Raw genomic sequence first — 18,068 nt, forward strand, 5'->3', positions numbered from 1 at the left:
CCACCTCCTGTATTAGATGGGAAAAAAAGTTATCTTCTTTCTAGGGAAACTATTTATAACAGTGTCTTTTAAGCACAATGGCAGTATTTATGAAACTACCACATATCACAGTGAAGCAGAAGAAAATGGCCTGTAAACAAACAAACAAAAAAAGACCGGCAGATAAACTATATGTTAAAACAAGCAGACAAAGCCTTACTGCAATGATTACAAACATATATAGGCAAAAATAGAGAAAATTGTCAAGCAATTTTTAGAAATCTGAAAAAATTGTATAGCATTTCTCAGTAGTTGATAAAATAAGATACCAAAAAAGGAAAATCAGTGAAGATATCCAGAATATTTGAACAGTGCAGTTAGCCACTTTCAAGCAACAATCACAAATAAGCTCCATGAGGTTTTCTACAGAATTCACATTTTGGCCAAACCTCAGTGTTAACAAAAAACAAAGTAGGAATGTAAAAAGAATAAAGCCACCAAGATCTAACAGCATTAGGACAAACTTTTCTGCTGCCCCGAGAAGCCCACAACCACAGCAAACTACAGAAGAAAGCATTGAGCGTGGGCTTGGGGTTCCGGAGTGTTAGTCCATCACTACCATGGTTAAGAGCATGGCGGCGGCAGCCAGGCAGGCACTGCATGAAGCAGACAACGAGGCAAAATCTGAGACAGCTAGCGTGCGCTTGACCCTGAGTGAGCTAGATGGCAATGACATAGGCTTTGGAAACCTACAAGGCCAAACCACCCCCGTGACATGCTTCCTCCAAGACGGCTTTACCGCCTAACTCCAACAGTGGAGCAGCATTCACATGTATGAGCCTATGGGCCTATTCTAATTAAAACTACCACAAAAATGTAAGGTTGTTCTGGAGACAGTAAGAAAAAACCTGAATTCATGAACTAGATATTTTTTGCACATTAGAAGACAACCCTTTTTGTGACCTGCTTGAGATTATACCTGTACCTTTACATTGTACATTTTTTTGTGTTTGGTTATTTTATATTACATTGAATTGTAAGTATTTTTACAAAAGAAATCTAACACTGAATTAGTCCAACTGAATGGCTAATAAAATCTTAGGAGAGTAAATAAAATAGTCCTATTTCACATATCAAATTTGTATAAAGTTTTGAATATAAATGAAGGCAGAATTTTGCCTAACAGTCTTTGAAGTCCATATTAACTTTGAAAGTAATATTGATCTTTTATAATTATCAGGAGGGAGAGAAATTAAATATAATTTAAATTAAATTAATATATAACTGAAAATGTAATGTTTTTGAAGGCTTTATGTTCAAATAAAGACTTCTCTTACACATATGTTTTGTTCTGGGTCAAGATCGCAGTTTATAGTCCACGTATGTCTCAAACTCATAAGTCTCTTGCTCCTGCCTCCTAAGTGTGAGTCATGTAAAAGCATGTGTCATTGTAGTAGGCTCAATCTTTCTTTTCTTTTCTTTTTTTAATCTACAATTTGTACTTAACTATTGTTCTCAGAAACAGCCGTTAAATTCAAGTCTTCTTTCTTCCTTCCTTTCTTTCTTCCTTTGTTTCTTTCTTTCTTTTAAAGCAATTTGACCTAAAACTGCTTTCTGGTCTCTTTCTGAACACATAAAGATATAGTGCCTCTTGAGGTAAAAAAAAAATTCAAGAAAAAAGAAAGGAGACTGAATGTGAGGCCGACATGCAAGTGGAAGGTACAAATGCCCCTGTGAGAATGCCACATATCAAAGCCCACTTGAGAAAAACAGATGGATCCACTGTATCCATGTTCTCATATTCTTACTAGTCTCACCCACTTCATATATGTATGCATACATGTATGTATGTGTAAAATATATGGCTCTTTTAAAATTAATAGAGAAGTAAATTATACATATTTCAAAAGAAACCTATAATGACACTACAACCTCTCTTATACATTTTGTTCTGGATTACACCCCCCCCCCCAATAGTACTAATTGAAGAAGGCCATGAAATTAAGAGAGAGAGGAGGAGAACATGGGGGGAGGTGGAGTGGGGAGAGTGCAGAGTAGATATGATGTACATGTGTAGTGCTGAGGTATAATATTCTCAAAAAGGTTTTAGATCTCAAAGTGTTAATTTGCATTTCAATGATGGGAGAACACATCATATGGATGTTTAACCTCCTTTAAATAAGTTTCTCAGCATTGTATGCTTGGGAACTTTCCATGACTTATTTTTTAATTGGATTATTTAACGTGTTACCCTACTCCGACCTAGTTTTTTTTTTTTTTTCAATGTTTTACCCTAGTCAGATTAAGATAAGAAAACAACACAAACAAAAACAACAGTCCAAATAAAGTAGGTGACTTAGAGATTGTAGAAAAAAGGAATATTTACTCAACTGCTGGTGGAAGTGCAGACCGGCACAGGCACTGTGGAAATCAGTGTGGAGATTCCTCAAGAAGCTAAAACTGGATCTGCCACAAGGCCTTGCTATGTCACTCTTTAGCATATAAAGAAAGGACTGTATCTGCTACAGAGATGCTACTCATCCATGTTTATTGCTCTTCTCTTCACAATAGTCAGGAAATAGAAACAGCCCAGATAGCTATCAATTGGAGACTGGATCATGAAAATGTGGACACATACATACATCATTGAGATAATGCCTCCATCCACTTGGCCTGTACGTAAGCCTTTGGGGCATTTTCCTGATTAGTGATTGGTGTGGGAAGGCCCACCCCTAGGCAGATGGTTCTAGGTTATAAAGAAAGCCAATTGAGCAAGCAGAGAGCAGGCCAGTAAACACCATGCCTTAATAGCCTCTGCTTCAGTTCCTGTTTCCAAATTCCTGTCTTTAGTTCCTGCCTTGACTTCCTTCATGATTGGCTGACTGGGACATGTAAGCTAAAATAAACAACTCCTCCCCAAGTTACTGTGGGTCATGGTGTTTCTCATAGCAATAGTTAGGAAACTATGTACTGTCCATCAGTAGTTTGATACTGTTCATTTAGCAGAATTACAATAGTAAGTTCACACTTGTGGCTTTTGTGCTCCCCAAATATGGATTCTTGGCCAGATTTACAGTACCAGGTATATATTTCTTCATGCAGAACAATCTTTAAATCTTTTAGTTAGAAGGTAACTGGTTATCCTCACAATTTTTGTGCCAGTACTACACTCATGGCATATCTTGCCAGGCCACTTACTGTAGTGCACAGTGGTGATGACTTTCACCCCCAGCAGCCTACATAGCAATTTCCAGTGCTATGAAAGTCAGCTGGAATGGAGGAATCTTCTGGGTCAGTAGCAATTTGATTTACCTGCCTTGTGACCAACGTCTGTGGTGTCTTCAGCAGTAGGATCTTACTCTCAAATTCTAGTACTCAGTCAAAGCAGTGGCAATAATAGTCTCTGTTGTTTGTGGAATATCTGGGCCAGCACTCTCCAGCATTTCAAGGGAAGTGTCTCACACACCGCACTAGACTTTTTATTTGGCACTCTGGTTTCTGGGAGGACTCTCCTGTGCAGGGTAACTCCATTAAACTCATATATATGTATATGCACACATATACATATGTATGTATGTACGTATATGATGCATATAAAATAGTCGGTTTTGTATGGCTTTTTGAAACATCCTTAGTGTTAGTTATTTCTTTCCCTGCTCACTCCTCAACTCCTACCCCTCTCTCCACTTATACTTCCCTTCACATTCCCCGTTCCCATTAATATCGCCTGTGCTTTACATTTGATGCAGATATCCACATTATGAGTGAGAACATAGAACATTGTCTCTCTGGACCTGGGTTATTGTATTTAGTGAAATGTTATTTAGCTACATCTATTTGCCTGAAAGTTTCATCATTTCATTTTCTTTACAGCTGAATAAAATTTCCACTGTATAGAGGTATCACGTGTTTTTAGTCATTAGTTTTTGGACACCTAGGTGTTTACTAGTTATTGTGAGCATGTAGTAGGAAATACAGTCCTTTCATATGGTAGTAGATGTATTCATTTTTTGATAAACTACCACACTGATTTGCCCTCCAATATCTACTCTTTCTTAACTGTAGGTGGTAACATGCTATATATTGTTTTCTGCCCCTTTTTGCGTAATTGTGGAGGTCATTCCATTTGGTATTATGTGAGATGTTTCCAGAGAGATAGAAGCAATATGCATGTATGCACACACAACATATACATACATTTATGTTTGACTATATAGTAATAGATTGGTTAGAAAGAACTGACTCATACCATTATGAAGTCTGATATATCCTAATGTCTTTGTTTTTTAATTGTTAGATAAGTAAAACAGATTGCTTTTGGTCTCCTCCAACCAGTTCAAAGTCTAAATGGAATAATTCCCTTATATAATGACTAGAAAATTTCTTCTGCCTATTTTCAAAGAGCAGCAGCTTTTTCCTGCCTTCACGATCAGTTTAAACTGACTTTTCCTGGGTTTTGAGATTGTGGCTCTTTGGATATGACTACATAATCAGCATCCCATATCTGTGTCATTCTTAAACATCTTAATGTGGAGCTGTAAGTCTGTCATACAGAGGGTCAGTGTATTTAAATGTCATACTATACGTTATAAATGTTCTTTCTTACTGTTGCAACTAAAGTATATTTAGAAAAAATTTTGTGAATTGAAGACAATATGAATTCCTGTTCATTATTCACTTATTTTCTTCTAGTACTTTTATAATTTCATTTTTCTTATCTTTACATATTTCATCTGTTTGGAGCTTAGCTGATGTTTGTTATGAAGTAACACTCTTGTGGTTTTCCTCCTTAATTTTTCTTAATTATTTGTTTTCCCCCCCCCCCACATGTACTTTAGAATCAATTGGTTTACTTATTTTTCTAATTGTTTAATATGAAATTATGAATTGTAGAAAGTGATGCCTAGTCATCTTGCGCATGAGAAAAAAATTAGGTTGATTTATTCTACTTTTTAGTCAGCATTTCAAGACTTTCTATATAGTAGTCATATACATCTTGTTTTATTTCTGGGCATTTTATTGTTTTGCTGCTATTATAAGTATAAACTTTTCCTTTCATTATATTCTAACAGGCTAGTGTATATATTTGTATGAACAGGTTTCTGGATACTTCGCATCTTTGTGATATATATTTAACATAATTTTAGTAATATTTGTGTTAGTTTACAATTGATTCTCTTGGGTGCTCCAGATAGTCACAGTATCATATTAATATTTTAAGTTTATTTCTTCCCCTCCAGTTCACTTGATCTGGTCGACTTCTCTTTATCTCCTGAGCAATCTTGGCAGCTCTGGTGTGTATTTCTTGAGTATGAATATAATGTGAGCAGCTGTGTCAGGCTCCTGCTGCTTTGACTTCACAACTATGATGAACTGTGCCACAGAATAAACCCTTTCTTCCTTAAATTGCTGTAGTCAAGAGTATTTTATCACAGCAACAGAAAAAGAGACAAAGACAAGGAATATGGCTCACTTCTCAGTTTAGCTTTCGTTTCTTTTAGTTCCTATTATGTACGATGCCATTAACTTACTGTTGTATAGAGAGGAGAGATCACAAGATAATAGCTGAGTCATCTTGCTCACCCATTACACAGCTTTGGCCTTTCATTCTAATTCTATTTAGAAGCTGAAACTTATTCATAATTAATTGCATATTTATTAAATACCTATCTTATAAGGAGACACATAGATAATGTTTTGGCTTTTCTAATCTAGAGTTCAAACTCTTCCACTTTCCAGTTAGAAAACAGCTCCAGTGGTCTAAGGGCAAAATAGATTTATCATGGCCACAAGCTCACTTCAGTGTAAATTTCTGTCTTAGTTTCTTTTCTGGTTACTTTGATAAAATAATCTGACTAAAGCAATTTACAGAAGAAAGGGCTTCCTCTGGCTCTTAGTTCTAGGTACAGTCCATTATAGTGTGCAAGTCAATGCAACAGGAACTAGAAGCAGTTGGTTATATCTCATCCACATTTTAAAAATAATGGGCAATGACTGCTTCCTGTAGTGGTTAACTTGTTTCCCTACTTATGTAGCCCAGGCTCTCGTGCCTGGGGCACAGTCCTGCCTACTGACAAGATGTGTCCTACATCAGTCATCATCATTAAATAATACTGTAGAGGAATTTTAATTCAGAACTTTGCTGCTCTGACAAGAGATCATATCCAAAGACCTTCTAGGTCTGTGATCCACCTGGAATACAGACACACATTTAACCCCAGGAGACAGAGGCAAGCAGATCTCTGTGTTCAAAGCCAGCCTGGCACAGGCAATTTTCAAGTAAAGAAAAACTTAGGTCCAGGCGTGTTGAGGCTTTCAGAGTGCTGTTCAGTTGAATCAGGGAGTTGAGTTTGAGGCAGTTTAGTTCAGTGAATTCAGAAGCAGTTTTTGCCAGGAGAGTTTCATAGAGACAGGCTGAAGAGAACAAGCTAGACACAGGTGAAAGCAGTTGAGCAGAGAATGAGAAGGAGCCAGAAGATTAGAACAGATTGCTAGAGTTAGTTTGAGGCCAAGCAAAGCAATTCAGTGAGAAACTGAGAGAAGTGAGATTGAATCAGCGAGCTAGGAGAGGAGTTTGAGCCAGAACAGCTGAGATGAACCAGCCAGAGCTCAGAAATAATGAGAAAAGGTGAGCTTATGCAACAGCAAGTCTCAGAGGCTGAAAACATTCCAGGCCTAGATTAGATTGTATGGAGGCTGGAAGCTTCCAGGATTAGGTCTAGGTTAGCAGACAAGCAGTAAGCCTCCAAGACAATACTTGAATCGGGAGAATAAAAGTTACCTTTACATAATACCCCAAGCAGCCATCATTCAAATGATTCTAAAATCTATCAGGTTGACAATTAACATTAACCTTCCCCCTCCTGAAAGCAGGAACAATATCAGCTATAAACAAATTATTTAAAAATTTTTTATTTTACCATGTATGTTTTGACTATCATCAAGCAGTCTGTGGAGAAAAATAGTTAATTTTCATTTCATGGTAGGAAATTTAATACTACTACTAATAACAACAATAGTAAGTGGTTTAAGAATCTAAAAGATACAGAGGGTCCTAGAAATCTACAAGTAGAACAATATGATAGGCAGATTTGGGCCCAGGGGTCCCGCTCAAACTAAGGCACCAGCCAAGGACAATACAGGAGGTAAACTTTAAACCCCTTCCTAGATCTAGCCAATGGTCAGAATATTCTCCACAGTTGATTGGAGAGTGTGATACGACTTTCTCACATACTCTGGTGCCTCACATTTGACCATGTCCCCTGGAGGGGGAGACCTGGTGGCACTCAGAGGAAGGACAGCAAGTAGACAAGAAGAGACTTGATACCCTATGAGAATATATAGGGGGATGTAATCCCCCTCAGGAACAGTCATAGGGGAGGGGAATAATGGGAAAATGGGGGGGGGGAATGGGAGGATACAAGGGATGGGATAAACATTGAGATGTAACAAGAATAAATTAATAAAAAAAAAGTTGTTCATACTTCATCCACTTTAAATAACTAATAAATATGAATTTTTGAAGTATATGTCTTGACAAATTATAAGCACAAAATTTTTACTAGTTGCTATTCATATATTTACACACACACACACACACACACACACACACACTTGCTAGTTTTACTTAGATCCTCTGGTACTTACGTTGTACTGTTACATCCTTAGGTATGGTGTCCTGTATTCATTCCATTGCTATTTTAGGAACACTCTAAGTACCAAGACATTCACTGACCAGTCTATGCTAGCCATCAGTTTAGATGCAGCATAGCAAATTGAAATGAATATAATTATGTGGATTTTAAATGGTTCACCTTTACAACCCTGAACTTTGATGCTAACCAAATTGAAACAAATAGAAATGGTTGTTTATAGGAATATTCTTTAAAAAAAAAAATCACTTATAATACTGGTCTTGTGTATTGAATTGTTCAGTAGGCGGGAAGACCTTCCTCATTCTGGAAGGGTCCTGCCTTTTGCTCTAGACGGAATAACATTTCATAATGAGAGCAAGAAGAATGCAGGCCTTGCTCTGTTTCAACACAGGGTTAGCATTGGCTCATACCCTTTTTGTCTAACCACATTTTTACAGGGTTCAGTCATGACTAGGCAAGGAAATCTTTATTTGTATAAGGACTGAGTACAGAGAGTTTCTACAGAGACAGGAAGCATTCTTATCCTTTCCATACACATCTTCCTGTCTCTCTCTCTCTCTTAATTTGTATCCATGTGATACCTGTTATAAAATCAGTAAAACAAGTGTCTCCTTGATTACTTGAGCCACTCAAGCATGGGAGGGAGTTGCCAGCAGTGCTCATTCAGCTGCGAGGGTGGGTAACGTGACCTGGCCATGTGACTGCCATCCACGTGGACAGAGGGAATGAAAGAGAGTTGGAGATCTGACACTCTCCACTTCAAAATTGTGTTCAAGTTGAACTGGTATCTGCTGCAGAAGTAATTGCTTACTTGTAGGGAGAAATACCCATGCCTTTTGAGACCACAAAGCTGTTCTGTACTAATAGTTCTGTGAAAGAAAAAGAAAACAAAAGAAAAAAAAAAAGAACTTAGTTTTCCAACATCGTTTTTCCTGAACTAAATTTTTATTTGTTCTCATGGCAAATAAGAAGGAACATGATTTTAATATTTTGAAAGCTTACTGGCTTTGTTGTCTTAAATCAAGAGGGCCCTCCAAAACAACTCTTGTGTTATCTGTGTACAGCAGGGAAACAGGCTCAGTGTAACCTCTGACAATGTTTTTTCTGTATGCTGTCTCTAAGTAGTGGTTACCTAAGCGTTATTGGAAGTGTATATGCCCTAGTTAAAACTCATTAATATATATGAGTGTGTGTGTATATATACATATGTAAATACAATACGCTACACACATATATATGTACTGATGCATCTATAATGAAAAAATTTTCCTGTGTTAAACATAATTTATTAGTATTCTATATTACATAATTTTGTCATTTATAAAGTTACATTGATCTCAAACTTACCTCTATTTGACATTTTTATTTTATTTTTATTCAAATTTTAACTAAATATATTATTTTTCTTTCTTCCCTTTAGCCCTCCCATCCCCTTCCTCCAACTTCTCCCATACGCCCTCCTCTTAAGTTGATAGCCTGCTGAATCTTTTTGTTGTATGTGTATATACATGGTCAGGGCTGACCACTTCATATTGATTAATCAATAGCTGTGTTCAGCACTGGGGGAGGCTAATATGCCTTTCTCAGAAGTCAATAGTTTCCTGTAGTTCTTAGTCTAGGTGGGACTCCCTTAAACTCCCTTCTTCTGTGTTAGCATGTCTATTGGTATTGGTATAGTCATTGTTCTATTGAGAACGCTCTTTAGATCCCTAGCCCATTTTTTAATTGAATCATTTTGTTTTCTCGACTTTTTTTTAGTACTTTGTATATTATAATATTAATCCTTTTTCAGACAGTTTTCAAAGAGCCTCACAATTTTGTGGGTTTCCTCTTCAATTGATTGATAGTTTTATTAGCTATATAGAAGCTTTTTAACCTCCTAAGTTCCTGTTGACCTTAATCCTGGGCACATAGAATTCTATTCAGAAAGTCTTCTCCTACAACTATATTTTTTAAGGTACTCCCTTTTTTTTTTCCTAGCAATTTTAGCATTTCATGTTTCAAATTGAAGTTTTTGATCCACTTGAAGCTAACTTTTGTGCAGGGTGATAGATACAGTTCTAATTTTATTCTTCACATGTGGACATCCAGTTTTCCCAGCACTAACCATTTGTTGAAGATGCCGTCTTTTCTCCAGTATGTGGGTTTTGGCCTCTCTGTCAACTACCAGATGGCTGTAATTATGTGTCCTCTGTTTGGGTTTTCTGTCTTGTTACATGTTGGTTTCTGTGCCAGTACTATACTGTTTTTATTACTCTGCCTCTGTAATCTAGGATGATGATTCTTCCAGTTTCATTGTTTTTGTTCAGGATTGCTTTGGTTATCTATAGTCTTTTCTGGTTTTATATGAATCTTAAATTTGTTTGTTTTTCCATTTCTGTAAAGGATGTTATAGGTAGTTTGATTGGGATTGCATTGAATCTATAAGTTGCTTTTGGTACGATGGCCATTTTCACAATATTAATTCTACCAATCCATGAACACAGGGTGTCTTTTAAAAGTGGGTCTTTCCACTTCAAATGGTTTAATTAAGAAAACTCCCTCACAGGTGTACCCACCCCCTTGGGTTTTAGTTGATTCCAGCTGTAGTCAGATTGACCACTGAGAACAGATATGATTGATATGTAGTTATTATTGAAAGGTTTGTGTAGATTGCAATCATTTTTCTGTTGTTGATTGCTAGTTGTGTTCTTAGTTGCGTTTTGTATTTCATTCATTACAGCTTCATTTGTTTCCTTGCTAGAGTCTCTTGGCTGTGGTTATTCTTCCTCTATTTGAAGTATTGCTTCCCGTATTCTGCTTAGTGTTTTTATTGCTGTAGTTGGATATGAATTCTTTTTAGGCTGTTTGGGTAATGGAAAGTCTTCTTTTTCCTTCAACTGTGGCAAAAAGTTTCACTGGTTAAGGTAGTCTAGGTTGACAGTCATGGTCTCTTAGAACTTTGAATACGTTGCTTCAGAAGGCTTTCTGAGTTCCCATTGAGAAATCAAATGTTACTCTGATTTTTTTTCCCTTTATATGTGATTTTTTTGGTTAACTTTGCAATTTTTTTCTTTGTTCTGTATGTTTAGTTTTTAAACTATGATGTACTGTGGGTTGTTTTGATCTACTCTATCTGTTGTTCTGTGTGCTTCTTATATCTCTAGGGGTGTGTATATCCTTAGTTGGGGACAGTTTCTTCTGTGGGCTTCTTGATGATCTGGGCTGTACCATTAACCTAGGATGTTTTACCCTCACCCGTTTTTAAAACTGAAAAGATTTAGCCTTTTCATGTCTCACATGAAAATGTTTGCCTATCTTGATCCTCTACTTTATCTTTGTGCCCTGATATTCTGTCTGATGCTTAATTCTTTCTACTTTTAAGGCTTCCCCTGAATTTTCTAGTTGGAATATTGAGTTTTCAATTCCATCTTCATCAGCTTGTGTTGTCTTCAACATTCCTATCTTTTTACGGAATTCTGTTCTCAAATCCTGAATTATCTTCATCATTGCATCATTTAGCCCTCTATTTGTGTTATCTTAGGCATCACTGCAGTGATTATTGTTATCCTCTTAGAGTTTAATGAAGTATTTGCTTATTGTTTTTTAAATTACTTGAATGTTTTGATAAAATTTATAATTATTCTAAATTCTGTTTTGGGGTTCATGTAGGTAGTTCTCATTAGAGAGAAGGTCTATAGAACCTGTGAGCTTGATATGAGTCACGTTACCTTGGCCATGTTGTTTTAGATTTTGAGATTTGACCTGGGCGTATGAACTTTCTCTTTAGTTTGTGTCTGGCATGAGAATGGGCCCAGCCTTCGATTGTGCTACTGCAGGAGCTGTGTGACTAAAGCTAGGCAAGGTAGAACTGACGATGAGCTGTTTTAGCTGGACCTGGCAAAGATTACTCCTATACCATAATTCTGGAGCTATGGCAGTGGGTAGAGAGAAGGCTGAGATGGCTGAAGACCATCTTATCAGTCAGAGATGGCTCATGAACAAAGCAGTTTCAAAGCCCGTGGATCTAGAGCTAGAACTGCACGTGTGGAAATGACAACAGATAACGTGTATGATGAGATAAGAAGGAACTACTTATCTAGTCAGCCAGGGTAGCTGAAGAAAAGGGGTCAGGGGGGTCACTTGTTGCTAGGCTTTGTGAGTGTACAGAGGGCAAATGGATGGTGAAATTGGTGGCAAAAGGAAAAGCAACTTACCTAGCAAGAGTGGCTCATTTTTTTTATAATAATGGTTTTTGAAACTATAATGTGCTTGTATTAATCACAGTTCTCTAAAAGAACAGAATAAAATGAATCTATCTATCTACCATCTTCAAATAAATGAATACATACATAAATAAATATTTACTTATTAGAGTGGCTTGCAGTCTGTGTTCTATCTAGTCCAACAATAGCAGTCTACCAACAGAAGTCCAAGAATGCAGTTGTTGTTCAGTCCATGAGGCTGGATGCCTTGGCTAGTTAGTCCTCAGTATATGTCAGATCCTGAAGAGGTAGGCTCTAGTACCAATGAAGGAATGAGCCAGGGAGAGTGAGGGCAAGCAGGCAAAGAGCCAAGTGCTTCCTTCTTCCATGTCCTTCATAGGCTGCCCCCTGATTTAAGGTGGTTCTTCCCACCTCAAATGATCCAATCAAGAAAGATCCCTCACAGGTATATCCAGCCACTTGGGTTTTAGTTAATTCAAGTTTTAGTCAAATTAACAATCACTGTGATATTTGATGTTTTAAAGTAGGACCTTCTAATTTGATAGTTTCACACCTTGAATAATGAAAGGCGATTTCTTTTTTGTTGTTTTTTATTCATTTTTTTCTCATCATATCTAATGTTTTAAAATATTTTGATATTTTAGTGTCTGCAGGGAGTATTTCCAAAATGGTGGGAAGAGAAGAGCACTTGAAAAAGATGAAAAAAGAGCTGTACTCTCCACTAAGACCACTCCAGCCTTAAACGTGCATGAGTCTGCTAAACTTGAAGGTCGTTTAACAAACCTCAGCTTTACAAGCCCTGAATTTATAACTGAGTAAGTATCCTTTATGTTTTCCAGTCAGCCGTTCTCCCAGGACCTGTGGTAATGTGAGTAGTGCAGTAGAATGGTTTACGTAGTGTAAAATAGTGTAAAAGGTTATCCTTACTTTCAGGCTATTCCCTTTCTCCTCTGGTGTATGTAAGTTTGAGAATTACAAATTTATAATATTGCTAGCTATAAAACTTATCATGCAGCTTTAAGAAATATATGAAGATAGTGTTTCTACAGCATATTTTGTTCTTAATGAGAAATTTTTAAAAGATCATTTATTAACTGTTATAATTATTACAAAAATATACAGAATCAAAACAATGAAAGCCAATTAAAGAGTTTAAAGTAGTTAACCATTAAGAAATTACTGATAATAAAAAATATGAACATGTCATTGTTGAATTGAAAATGTGCCTGCTGCTAAAACATATATACTTTTATGCTTTATGCGTATAGATATAAACCTTGAAAGTTCATGAGAATTATAATGCAGTTAATCATTAGTATTTAAACTATGTACATATCATTGTGTCAGAATAAACTTTGTGTCATATAGTATTTTATTAATTGTTTGAAAGTTGTAGAAACATTCTTGTTTAATCACTCAGCTGGGCAAATACATCTACAAACCCAGAAAACTAAAATAATCAACTAAAAAAAGAGGCAACAGACATTAGTATACACAGGCCACAGAACACAAAGATCAATTATATCGAGAAAAGAAAAAAGAAAGAAGGACCCTATTCCTTGCCTTCCTTCTTAGAAAAAACACAAAATGACAAGTTTTGTACTATATTATGAGCAATGTCCAACTGTCAACAGAACAATGTAAAATATGCCAAGAAAAATATAAAAGTGTGGTCCATACTCAGCTAAAAAGCAGTAAATAGAATAGTGAGTGAGTGTAAATGCTAGATTTTACAGAAAAAAAATTCAAAGCCATGATTGCGAAAACATTCTGCTTGTCCACATGTGAGTTGATAGAGGAGGACATTTGAAATGTAAACAGTATGCAGGCCAGCCTCACCCTTTATTTTTTGGCAGTCCCTCTATGGCCATGTCTTGTGGGGGGCTTGTCTGTTTCCTCTATGTCTACTTCATTGCCAGGACTTTGCTGTTAAATTTCTAGTTTATCTTCTAGTCTGGGGCTAGATCAAGATGAGCATAGCAACTGAGCCTAGCACACCTGCTGACTGTCCCTGTTTGTCCCAATCAAGTGTACCTTGTTGACTGAGAATGCTCGCTACAGTTTTCCACCCCACCGCCAAGCGATTCAGCCACCTCCAGCACTGACATTGCTTCAGGTTCAAAGCCAGCTCTGACCGGGAAGAATCTAAGGTTTTCCCTTGATGAAGCAGATATGGCAGAAAGGAGAACGGCTCCATGAAGAATATAGCACAGGCCCTCAGTGCTCTTGCCCACATTCCGCTTGTTTTCATGACAGACGTACTTGAACCTGCTCGCCTCTCCTTTAAGCCTCCTAGAATAGGTGTTTTTCATGACTTTGTCCAATGTTATAGTTATTTCTTGAAGAATAGAGTTGTTGATGTATTTAGTTACTTGTCTCATGGTTGTGATGAAATACCTGACCAAAATAACTTAAGGATTTACTTTGACTCTCAATTCAAGGGTACAAACCATCTTAATTAGGGGAAACAGGCCAGCAGGAGCTCTAGGCAGCTGGTGTTGCTGCATCCACATCGGAAGCAGAGGGGGATGGATGCTAGTGCACTTCACTAGCTTTCTTGTTTTTCTTCAGTCCAGAGCACAGCTGTGCACTGGTGCAGCCCACAGTTACAATGGGCCTTCCCACCTCAGGTTATCTCATCTAGATAATCAGTCCCTCAGAGGCATGCCAGAGGCAAACCTAATTTCCATAATCCCCTTTAGACCCATCAGGGGCTTGTTCTCTAAGAGATTCTAGACCCTGTCAATGGACAGTCAACATTACCCATCACAGTCAGCCTTTGCCATAGTCAGATGTGTTCTGATTTAGAGGAAAGTTTCTAAATATGATTGTTAAAGGTCAAAATTTACATTTATATAACTTTAAGCATTTAGAGTGACTGCCTACGGTTCTATCTAGGTGTTTTTTCATCTAAAAGCTGTCAGAACTGAGACCCAAACATTAAACATTCAAGCCTGTGGGGGCCATCCTCACTCATCCCACACACCAATACTGTTTACCTTGTCCTGTGTCCTTATTGTAGTAGTAGCATATCAAAAATCATTACTGCAGACCTTCCTGACTACCAACACAATGAAGACATGAATGAAGAAAGAAAATCATTACTGCAGACCTTCCTGACTACCAACACAATGAAGACATGAATGAAGAAAAAAAATCATTACTGCAGACCTTCCTGACTACCAACACAATGAAGACATGAATGAAGAAAGAAAATCATTACTGCAGACCTTCCTGACTACCAACACAATGAAGACATGAATGAAGAAAGAAAATCATTACTGCAGACCTTCCTGACTACCAACACAATGAAGACATGAATGAAGAAAGAAAAGGGCAATGTTCCCTCAACCCTGGTTACTTGTTTGTTTCTTTGTTTCCAAGACAGGGTTTCTCTGTGTAGCCTCAGCTGTCCTGGACTCGCTTTATAGACCAGGCTGCCTTGAACCCTGCAGCAATCTGCATGCCTCCGCCAGTGCTGGGATTACAGGCGTGTGCCACTGTGCCAGCTAATATCCCTGGTTACATTTTAAGGAAAGTCCTTTCCAGGCTTTCTGCAGGCATTAGTTTTTATGCAGTAAAGACTGTATCCCATAAATAATTTTATAAATTCTTTCTGTGCCAATAAAACAATCATTTTTGCATAGTATTCTTCTTAAAAATTGGACCATTGTGTATACCTCAGTATAATGATCCAAATCTGTTAGATATTAAGGAAAACACATGTTCCTATATGATTGTCTGTTCCTAAATAAAGTATATGTGAGAAAAGACAGGCTATGACTGTTACATAGGATCACTGTAGATGGCTCTAGGTTCTTGCACATGACTGGTAAATTAAATTCAGTAGATGCCTGTTTACCCAAACTTACCAGTATTAAGTGTTTTCATATTTTTTATTTTTTTCCTTTATTGACACTAGAATATATTGGCAGCTCCTTGTGTTAATGATCATAAGAAGTAAATTTATCATATTAAAAATTATACAAAATTAGGGAAGTAAAATATTAAAATATGTTCTGTGGAGTTTTAAGTGCCTGTTATGGCAGAAACATGGCATTAGTGATACCACTTTACTTAACAAAAACAGCTAACTGGTTACAAGACTGTTCTTAAGAGCTTGGGTTTGATCTTAGAAATCTTTTCAAAGAAGCAGTTACTAGTTAATGCTCAGTATAAGAGAAGATACTCATTACTAATATATTCTTTGTGCTTGCTCAACAAGAGTACTGTTTTGAGGCAGGTGCAGGTACCCACCTGTAATCCCATCACTCAGGGAGGCGGAGGCAGGTGGATCTCTGTGAGTTTGAGGGCAGCGTGGTCACAAAGTGAGTCCAGGACAGCCAAGGCTACATAAACCTTGTCTTGAAAAATCAAAACCAAAGCAAACCAAACATGGTTTGGAGCATGTTTGTAGTGCTGATCTCTGGGTTTGAGGCCAGCTTGTTCTCCAGAGCAAGTTCCAGGACTGCCAGGGTGACATAGACAAACCCTGTCCTCTTCCCCTCCCCCAAGAGGGCAGAGAGAGAGAGGGGGGGGGGGGGGAGAAGAAGAAGAGAAGGAGAAGGAGAGAGAGAGAGAATGAAAATGAGAATACTGTTTTGACTTGTAAACAGCTTTGTGTGGAATGAGTTCCTTTTTTTTTTTTTTTTAAGAATTACATGTTTATTTCATTTACGCACTTAAATGTTAGGATCTTAAGTGCTACACAATGTATGTGAGCTCTTGAATGTTAAGACTTACGAGAAAATGTCCTGGGGCTTTCCTACTGACAGATTTGAAGGAGAGGTTTTCTCAGTTAGGATTTTTTTCCCATATGACTACAGTTTGTGTTGACACTCACAAGCCGTCACACCCGTCATCAGAGGAGCTTCTTAGTAAAGTGGGTGGTGATCGACAGATTTGAAACTGGGCAAAACACAGATAATAAGTCACTGTGGAGAGCTGAGCTCCAAATGAGACTTTTCTTAGATTACTCCCTACCCACAGGGCTTGGGGACCACCATGGAAGATTATAAGACAGAGATCAAGGACTGATGTGATTCCTTTTTTTTTTTTTTGTGGATGTGACAGGATTATTGTACTCATGAACTCAGCATCTGTGGCTGTCTATGTAAGATCTGTACAAAAATCGAGCTAGTCAGCATTCCAGCATGGGTGGGGAGAAGGACTCACAAGGCTCCACCCTACCTGAGAGCTGTGGAGAGTCAGTGGTCTTGAGAGGCATGACCTGTCTTAGGTTGTCTATGCCCCAATACATGGCCCTATGCCTGAGCACATACTAGCAACAATAACTGTACTCAGTGGGCTATAATTAAACTATACGAGAAAAAGAGCAAATGAGGTTGTGAGGCAAACATGAGGGTCTGAGAGAAGGTAGAAGGAGGGAGGATATGATCAGAATATATTGTATGAGTGCATGAAAATCAAAGAATAGATACATTTAGAAGACCAATACTATGTACTCTTCAAGCTCCCTTTTAGAAATCAGAAGAAATATAAAAAATCCCAAAGTTCTGACCTTTCTGATAATGATTCAAACTATTGGTTGTTGAGACTAAATGTAATGATGATACAGATTCAAATATTGTTTCGGTAACAGTTCAGTTGGGAAATCATTGTGAGGCTAGAAGCATGAACCAAACTTCTGCTATGTACTATACTTAAGAGGAATCATGACTACACAGTATTTTCCACTGAAATAAATACTGGTTGTAGGAATGTATAAAATAAATGTGCCTTCTTGGTAAGAGTTTGAAGTCAATCTCAGATTATAATATTTTTTAAATATAAAATTCTGTGAACTATGTCCCCATCACCATTTAGATTTAGTACCAAAACCAAATTATTTTTACTTTGGTAACTGGAATACAATTTAACTTGATCTAATGTAAATATAAAGCTAAGGAGACTTTATACAAAACTATACAAAGATAATTGAAGAAATGGATTCTTTAGTGTTTTCTTTTGAAATAACAAATTGCTATTTCACCAGTAAGATGCAAACTAATTGGCCATTCTTGGCTCTAACAACTAAGAGGTCGTTGACTTTAAGGTATTTGTACAATGTTAAGGGTGACAGTGATTTGAAGTTGCCTGGGAGTGGAGGGGTTACAGTGGGCGAATGACAGTCTTACAAGTGTGGTGGTAAGTGGAAAGGTAAAGGAGAGAGATCCTGGTGTGCAGACTGTGAATTCTATCCAGCTGACTCAGCACATATTAATTATGT

General features: G+C 37.3%; 1 protein-coding gene across 1 annotated transcript in view; it reads left to right on the plus strand.

Moving 5' to 3' along the window:
* Window positions 1–18,068, plus strand: part of Bmt2 (base methyltransferase of 25S rRNA 2 homolog) — a 48,834-nt gene that overhangs the window by 21,163 nt on the left and 9,603 nt on the right. Inside the window, exon 3 of the mRNA XM_051151919.1 lies at window positions 12,484–12,654. Within this exon, the coding sequence (XP_051007876.1) occupies window positions 12,484–12,654 (171 nt within the window). The remainder of the gene's footprint in view (window positions 1–12,483; window positions 12,655–18,068) is intronic.

This window comes from Acomys russatus, chromosome 10, assembly GCF_903995435.1.
Source record: "Acomys russatus chromosome 10, mAcoRus1.1, whole genome shotgun sequence".
NCBI lineage: Eukaryota > Metazoa > Chordata > Mammalia > Rodentia > Muridae > Acomys > Acomys russatus.